We start from the raw sequence: 9,354 nt of genomic DNA on the forward strand, positions 1-9,354 counted from the left end.
TATCAGCATGATGTCGAGATGCCACTTCTCCCACTACTACTCCTTCACTTTCCTCATCTCTTTTTCACTCACCCTCAACAATCTTCACCTTAAAGGACAGGTTCACAATTTTTTAAGTTGTCTTAAATCAATAGTCTGTATGAACACTGAAACAGGTTTTAATCACTGTAATGGATTTTTACATTATAAGTGCATTATGAGGGGACCTTCTCATGGTCAGCGTGACATTGTTCATTTGGCCACCTGACTGTTGCATTAAGAAGGATTGGAAAAATTGTGCACCCATCCTTTAAACCTTGAAAGATGAGACTTACTCCTTTTAAAAAACTACATGACCTGACACTTCACTCTTTATCCCATGTTTGCTTTTAAACCTAATTGGATTGAGGAGTTTTTTTTAAGCATTAGTTTCCTCTAAACCAAATCTCTCTTTTTTTCTTTAAACCTCCTTGTCTCCCTCATTCTTCCACTCTCTCCATCTCTGTCTCCCAGTGTGAAATTCCCAGAGTTGATCTAATCCAGAGCCCGCCTGGAGTAATGTTAGTCTTCCAGTCCAGTGAGCTGCCCATTCCGGTTGGGAATGTTGCCCAGTCACTGTGGGAATCCCTGTACAGTTGTTGGTGTGTGTGGGTGTGTGTGTGTGTGTGTGTGTGTGTGTGTGTGTGTATGTGTGTTTCGTGTTTTTTTGCTCTCCTGCAATGGGTCTATGGATCTTTTGCGTGTGTCCTTTGGCGGTTTTAGTGTGTAAGAGTGTGTGCGCTAATGTGTGTGTGCCCTCATATGCGTGTCTGAGACGTCTGTCCCAGTTCCCATCCCTGCACTATCTACAGGGGGCTTGTCGTGCCGTCCCAGGCTGAACTAACACGCTCTTTTTCTAAGGAAACTGGTAGCAATGTTCTGTGCACGTTTGTGTGTGTATGCATTAGTGACCCATTCACTGAATTCTTAAATATTATCTAATGAATACCTCCCAATATTGCAGCCTTGATTAAATTTGTGTCAGTTTGATGTAAAAGAGAAAAAAATATATTAAGAATTGAATAAAAAGAGCTCCATCCGTCTCAAATGAATTCTTAAATGCCATTGCTGTTCTGGCGCGGGACGTGGAGTCATTTGCTGTGTTATTACCAAGAGTGAAGGCTGATGACTTTTTTTCTATGTTAATTATCCTGCTGCCATTAATTAGAAATACCACAGATAGTTGTTCAGCAAAAAAAAAATGCTAATGTAGTCTTGACCTTCTGACAGTATTCCCTGGTCTGCCTGTCTGAGTCAGAAATAATCAAAATATTTAAAATCACCTGGATTACACATGCTGGAAGACACACACACACACACACACACACACACACACACACACACACACACACACAGTCAAAGGCCCATTACTTTACTTCAGAAAGATGCACATACTTCCATCTACTGTTGCCTTCTCTCATTTGTTCTCTTCTCTCCCTCTCATCCTGTTCCTTAACCAAAACTAATCCCGACTAAATTTCAGGATCTCCCTCTTCTTGTCTTTTACTCTCTCCACCCCCACCTCCTCCACTCCAACCTCCCACTCTTTCTTTCTAGTCTTCTGTCATTCCTGAAGTGGCACTAATCCTCCCCTTCTCTCTGTCTCCTCAGCTCTCTCCTCCCTTCCTCATTTTTTATGATCTTTCGCTACTGGAGCAAAACTAATCTAGGCACCATCCATGGCAGTCTCTTACACTTCCTCTTCCCTCCCCTTTGGCTCCGCCCCACCACCCCACCCATGTCTCCTCTAGCTCTTTGTTGCATCTCCATATCCACAATACAGTTATTTGCCGACTCCCCTCCCCGTTTCTCCACCGCGCTCCATCTCTGTCGTGCGCACGCTGTGCGGCGAGCGCGTAGGGATGAGAATATGAGGCTGGAGAGAAGAAAGCGAATTAGATGGATGAGAGAGGGGATGAAGGAGAGTCAGAAGGTCTCTCCCTCCTTCTCTGGCTGTCCATTAGTGGCGGTTTACCACAGCTGTTGTTGTGTTGTTCCCTGTGGTAACACCTCACATACTCTCTGGTTCCTTCCTTCTTAGGCTCCCTTTTATCTGACAGGTAGCATGGCAGCAGGGCTCACCATGCTTTCTCTGTGTGTGTGTGTGTGTGTGTGTGTGTGTGTGCGCGCGGCCCTCGTGATGTCCTTCAGCTACATCTCGTTCTTATCTAAACTTCAAACCCTGTGCCTCCCTCCCTTCATCCCCAAACTTTTTTTTTTAGTTCCAGAGAGTAGCACTTCCATGTGGGGATGCCCTGTTGCGGGTGTTATTAATTATCATTGAGCACAAACACACACACACACACACACACACACACACACACACACACACACACACACCTACCTGCCTCACACTGCTCTGAAGGACAGAGTGGTGACAGTGAGAGGGTCCGTCAGGTACGCTGTCATTGCTCCAAGGTCAGTCACCACTCACTAGTCCCTCAGTGTCCTCTCTGGTGTGTGAGCGTGTGTGTTTATGGCCTTAATTTAACCCAAGAACACAACAAATCAGGCAAGACTGATTTAGTAATGCGGGAAGCTCCTAATGACTTCCCGTGTGTGTGTTTGTGTGTTTGTGTGTGTGCTTCTTTGCTTATACCTTATGTTCTATTTTGGAGAATTTATAAAGTGTGTTTTGGTTTTTAGGTTTTGGTTATGGGCGTAGTGATGCGTGTGGTGGTGTGACGCTTATTTGAACACGACTGTCATGAATCACGCCAGAGCGCCTTCTCTTTGCTAAAAGGTGCTTGAGCCTGCGTTGCATCAGAAAACAAGGCTCTGACTCGGCAACTGCAGACTGGTGTCATGTGAAATCTCAGGCGCCCCGCAGCCCCCTATTGCATCTTTCACCGACTCGCTTCGCCTCTCACTCCATACTTACCTTTTTTTTTTTCTTCTTCTTCTTCTCTGCAAGTTCTCCCTAAAACTCCTCCTGTTGTGTTTATCTCTCTTATTCTTCTTGTCGCTCTGCCTCTCCGTTTTTCTCTTTTCTAGCCGTCCTACTGTGAGAAACCATTATAGACCAACTTCCCTCTCTCTCTAATTGATTCCCTTTCTCTCTTGGTCTCTCTTCCCTTTTTTCTGTCATTCTCCTGCTGTGCGCAGTCCATTGCATTCATTTCAGTTTGAAGAGCTTCACCATTTTCCCCTTTCTTTCTTTTTTTTTCTCCAATTTCTCCCTTTCTCTCTCTCTCTCTCTCTCTCTCTCTCTCTCTCTCTCTCTCTCTCTCTCTCTCTCTCTCTCTCTCTCTCCCTTTTTTTTTTTTGAATTTCTTACACCGCTGCCCTCCTTTACCCCCTCCGCTCTCTCGCCCAATACCTTTGTACCCTCTGAACTCAATACACACAAGGACAAAACTTGAACACAGGCATACACACACACACACACCGCTTGTCCAGCCGAGCTCTCTAAGATCCCGAAACAACCGACATACAGAAATTTGACTTTAACCGTTTTTGTCGATTCGCATTTTTTTGTTTCGCTGATTTTCTTCTCCTTTCGCAAATTTTAGTTTTTCGGGGTTTTTTTTTAATGAAGCGCTAACAGCTCAAGGTGGGTTAGCATTAGCTCCTGTGTGTGTAAAATGGCGGCATGAGAGGAGAGGTGGGATGGTGGAACAGTGTCTGTCTCTGCAGTGGGGCGTTCTGCCGACTGAAGACACACACACACACACACACACACACACACACACACACTGGCACGCACACACACACACACACACACGCACACACACACTTAGCCATGGTTGTGCACATACAGTTACACATGCTGCATGTTTCTGACTGCAGTGCAGAGACAGCACTGTTCTTGCAGACATGCCACCATGGACGCCATTTTGTGGCAAAGCTCGCCATGACCAAAATTATGATGTTGACAAGAACGACCGTCCTCAACATTTAGTTTTTTACACAACTGATTAAAGCCGGATCAAAACACACGTATCACATGCAGACGAGTAACCACCAGGCATTCCAACATGAGCACGTTTTAGTTTGAAACTGCGGCGCTGCGTTACACACACACACACACACACACACAAACACTAATTGTCGGGGTTCAGTACAGAAGTTTTCCCTCCAAACAAGTTAATTATAAGTTCAGGTTGAAAACAAATGTGTTATTTACATGAGGAAATTCTTTGGCCATATTGTAAAGCTTGTCTGCGCCCAAAATGATGTTTAAGCCTCCAAAGTCTAAAACAGCACATCAGCAGGTTTATTAGTTGTGTTGTTTTTTTTTATTGATTTAAATTTTTTGATTGATTTTAATTGATTCAAATTATACATTTTTCTGTTTTATCAAAACAATTTGAATTCAAAAGGATTTAATTAATAGATGCTTTTTTTTTCAATAATTCAATAATTAAAATAGGAGTTGATAGCAGACGTACGACGTTTTTCAATTAAAAATGAGCACAAGATCATGGATTGATGATCGTCTTTTGGTTTTCACTTTTTGGATGTACAATAAAGCTATTTAAAGGGGGGAATTGTTTTATCATTGTTCTTTTTCTGTTTGCTTTGACGTCGCACCCCCCCCCCCCCCCCCCCCCCATCCACCACCACAGCCACCGCCACAAACACTCTGTCTCTTACACCAGCACAGTGAGAGGCCTCCACCCAGCATGCTATTTAATGCTTCGTTAACCCCTAGATGGTCGTTAGCAGCACAGAACCTGGGAGTAATTTAGTGACTCATGTCTTTGGAAAATGACATGTTGCTGCAGAGACCTGTAGGTACAAGACAGATATTACAGACAAACAGTGTTTCAGCTGAGCCCTCATTTAATAAATCCTTTCTCCCCTCCTATGTGAGGCGACAACAGATGAGTTTGTAGTGGCCCATTTCCTCTCTCATAATCTCAGTCAATCACTGAAGGATGTGGATAGGTGGTAGTTTTCCTGGAAACATCAATGTACACTTGTCCTCGTGTGTGTGTGTGTGTGTGTGTGTGTGTCTCTGTGTGTGTGTGTGTGTGTGTGTGTGTGTGTGTGTGTTATGACCTTGGGTTTGCAGTGTCAAGGATGGGTTCAAGGCTGTAGATCGATTTAATAACAGCTGCAATTGTGCAGCCTCATCCCTGTTTCCTGACCTGTCTGTCCTTTCTTGCTGATGTTACACTGGCGGTTCCTTTTTTTTTTTTTTTTTTTTTTTTTTTTAACCATTTCCATTTTTTTTGTCCTTTCTCTTTTTCTCTCCAGCTTTCCCTTCCCTTCCCTTCCCTCCATCCTTCCCTCCATTATTTCCTTTTAGTCCACCCCCTGCTGAGAAAGTGACGCCCAGACACAAACACCCCCCCCCCTCCCACCCCCACCCCCATCCTGTCTCTTTCTCTCCCTCCCTTCTCTCTCTGTCTGACCTTGTTTCAATCTTTCCAACCTTCTTTTTTTCCCCCCGTACTTTCTCACTCGGGTCTCCACCGCTCTTTCTTTCATCTTCTGTCCACTTCTTGGTTTCGCTCTGTCATTTTGAATTTTCTTGTCCCCCCTTCCTTCCCCCCATCTACCTCTTTTTCATTTCCTGTATCCCCTCTGTATAATCTTGATCATTCTTATTCTTCCTAATTTACATAACACTATCTTTTCCTGTTGCCATGCTTCTCAAGCTCTTTTTTTATCCGACCTTTAAGAGAATTTGCATAGGGGACATATTTAGGGTTGCACAGCCAGTCACTACTCATTTTTCATGGCGTTAGGCTTTGAGTAATGGTAAATACCTTCCCCTGGTCATTTGTCTGTTTCTTGCTCCTTTTGTTCCACAAAGCAGCAGTTTTATTGAGAAAGTTAAGCATGCAAAAATGACTAATCAGCAACTTGTTTCTTTGCCTCAACTTTATATAAATCTCTCTTCTCTCCCATTACAGCATCACAGGGTTCACAACGAACACAAGGTGAGATGCAACATTTTAAACCTTTATCTTAAGTAAATACATCATTTGAACGTGTCCATATGAATACGTATCTATCTGTGTCTGTATTTTTGTCTCTCTGCTTCTCTGATGTTTAAGCTCAAATGTTATTTATTTTGCATGAAACTTTCATAAGCCTGCATGTATAATGAGAAATTAGAACATACATAAAACAAATGATTACTCCTGGGAAGGATTTTCACAAGATTTTGGAGCCTGGCTGCAGTAATTTGTTCTCATGAAGCTGAAAGAGCGATTAGCGATTTCAGCCATTGATGTTGGCTCACTGTTTATCCTAAAACAGTTGAGCTTGAGATCAAGTTCTTCTACATCAAACTCAGACCATTAAGGGTCTTCCTTAAATTGTTGCCACAAAGTTGGAAGAAAACTCTAAAATATTGTTGTTTGCTAGATTTCCCTTAGTTACAACTAAGAAGTTGAGCCCAGACCATGAAAGATTGTCCCAAGAGTGTCTACTTATTATGGACCACGTAGTGTATATATCATAGATGTTCTTACACATGTCCATCTCTCTTTCAGAAAATATAGCTAGAGGTGGTGTTTGTTCACTGTCAACGACTTCACTTCCATTCCTCCTCATCCTCGTCCTACTGCTGACTACCTGAGTCGCTCATCCGTCCCCACCGCTGACCTTGCACCTGCTCTCCGTGGGAACGGGGAGTTATTACTCAGACACTCAATTACAAGTACAATGCAATCTATGCTCAGACGGTGAATGACACAATGCAATCTTTGCTAAACTCTTGCAAATGACACATATTACCTGGCTGTTTACCTGTGAAATTCCAGAAAAAATCAGGTGTCTTCTTGAAAACAACGCTCACAGTGACTCAGGGACCGACACACTGAATCACAGTGATTATTTCTTGTTAGTTTCTCCCACTTGTACAAGTTGTACTGCCGACTATTACGCACAGAGTGAGGCAAAGTCATAAGACTCATATCCCACTCTGATGCCAAAAGAACAATGAGTCTGCCAGAACTTGTTCCGGGAAAGTTTCCTCACTTTTTCATCTCTGTTTCTCAGTCCGTTTCTCATTTTCTACTTGTTTTGTTGTATTTAGCTCTTTTTTAGTACTTGCCTCCAGTTGAAAAGTGGCCAAATAAACACGTACTACTGCACTGAGTGGCTCAGGTTGGAGGTCAATCAGTTAGCTGGTGACTTCTTCCATTTTTTTTTTTTTTGAGAGATGACTAATTTGTATAATTTTTTAAGCTGCCTCATTTGCACCTGAGAAAGATAAATGTGTCAAATGTCTGTAACTACTTAGATTTGGAATTGAACGCGTTTTAGGAGGAACTGGGGAATATTCTGGTATAATGAGGCAGGGCTGCTGCGCCCCCTACTGGGATTAAACTGGTTGGACTGGAGTTGGACTGGTTTAGTTTATTGCTTATAACCCAGAAACTACTCGCCTTCTGCTGCATGATAATAATGGGACCTGGGACTGAGTTTGTCCTTTCTGATTGAACTCCTTGTTGTTCCGCTTCTCCACCCCTCTCTCTGGGTCAAAATAAAAATGCAGGACAGAGGGACTTATGGGTAAAGAGCCAGCATCAGCTTGCCTCGCTCCGCTGATCATACTGTGGACCACTATGGAGGCTGATTGCTTGATGCTTCTGTTGACCATTCAGGTGTGCACACAATATGCACACAAGCTTTTTGTTCATTGTTCTTTTAATCATTGTATTTTGTTATTTTTGGGTGTTTATTTTGTTTTTTGTTTTTTTACACAAGATCCTTGATGATGATGCTTAGGTGTTATAGTTAATATATTCTGCAAAAATATGTATATTAACTGCACAATTAAATGTTTTAGCAACAGCTTTGCTCTTGCAAAAGTCTGACGAAAACTACTTTTTTAAAGATAATCAATATTCTGGATATATATGTACGGACTGGTTTATTCTCAATATGATCTGCTGCAATGCATTCCCAAACTAAATGAATCTATTGTGGTAATTATTGCATTTTTGCCAAATTATTTTTGAGAAATCACTCCAATTAACCGCCATAAATTAAGAAAATAAAATACATAATTTAATTTCTATGTTGAATGAATTCATTCTTTTTTTTCTATAGAAATTTGAGTTAAATTGAAATTGAATTTTTTTATTGAAATTAAATGAAAGTGTATATATTTATAAAAATACATAATTATATCCACGATTTTTGAGTGACTTGAACTCAGAAAATTCCTATTAATTGTGCAGTTGATTTCTCTTTTAAAAACCAGATTGTTAGCACTTAAAATCATTTTCTCAAGATATTTGGGTGTCAGAATGCTGTAAATCACACTTCATGCTATTTTGTTTCCTGTGATCTTTGTTTTGCTAAACGAGTGACAAAAAACAACATTCGAAGATTTGTTCAGTAATGTCAGTGATGTAGAATTTTACAATCATGTACTAATAGGAATTTGTTTTTGATTTGTATGTAATTTGTCCTGCTTTCACATTTTAGTGAAGAATGTAGCTTCTTCTGTGAAGAGCCAACTGCAATCTGAGCCTTTTTTATGCGGCAAGACAACAAAATAAAAATGATTGCATTGAAACGATTCAAGTCAATCGTCATTTAACTTTTGGTAAACAGTGATATTTTACACCCGCACACATACACGCTGCTTTATTTGTGAAACACAGGAGTATGGAGATAAGGAGACTTCAGGGACTTGAAATAACCTTGTGGTGTAAGAGGCCATTGTAATGTGAGTAACCTAGTGGAATATTGAGCTGAGTTTTTATCTATGGGTAGCCAAAGTCTGATAAGATTCAGATACCCAATAGAATCTGGTATTATTAGACCCAGAAGCATCGCCGCCAATTTATCGGCCTTGAAGTAGTCACTGCTTTTCTGTTCAGTAGACGCAGGAGTGAGGTTGAATGCAAAGCAAGAGGCGATGTTTTTGTTTTAAATATAGAAGTGTACATCCAAATAAGCTGTAAATGCATTTCCATTTATATAGGCTGTAATGTAGAGCCTCTTGTGATGCCAGAAAGGCAATTTCCTGGATAATAGGGCTAATGCTCCTATTTCATGGTTTATGATCTCTTCTGATGACATGTTTGTCACTGTAGAGGCATGTTGTTATGAACTGGCTTTGATTTTGACCTTCACGTATAAATTCCCAAAGCCCATGTTTTCATTCTTTTTCCCATTGTGAATGATGGAGTAAGCATGCAGAAATCGGGGGGATGGGTGGGGAGGGTACTTTTTAGATTTATGTAAAAGGAAAAGGACTTGAAAAGCAGCAGCAGTAAACCAAGTCTGAGTCTGTGTATGTAAAAACTGTGTGGTTGTTTATTCCAGAAAAGGCGTGCACAGACCAAAGCTTTTATGTAACAGTGTGATATAGTTTTTTTATGTTTCACTTTTGATTCCTGACAGAAAATGCTGAAGCAATTA

The 9,354-nt window shown here is 41.3% G+C and overlaps 1 protein-coding gene across 1 annotated transcript in view; it reads left to right on the forward strand.

The window, feature by feature from the left end:
• The window catches only part of si:dkey-246i14.3 (ephrin A4), a 31,164-nt gene extending 24,095 nt beyond the window's left edge, over positions 1 to 7,069 (forward strand). Inside the window, exons 4-5 of the mRNA XM_053327874.1 lie at positions 5,883 to 5,909; positions 6,468 to 7,069. Of these exons, the coding sequence (XP_053183849.1) occupies positions 5,883 to 5,909; positions 6,468 to 6,553 (113 nt within the window). The 3' untranslated portion in view covers positions 6,554 to 7,069. The remainder of the gene's footprint in view (positions 1 to 5,882; positions 5,910 to 6,467) is intronic.
• Positions 7,070 to 9,354: the final 2,285 nt, after the last annotated feature.

Source organism: Scomber japonicus, chromosome 10, assembly GCF_027409825.1.
Source record: "Scomber japonicus isolate fScoJap1 chromosome 10, fScoJap1.pri, whole genome shotgun sequence".
Classification (NCBI taxonomy): domain Eukaryota; kingdom Metazoa; phylum Chordata; class Actinopteri; order Scombriformes; family Scombridae; genus Scomber; species Scomber japonicus.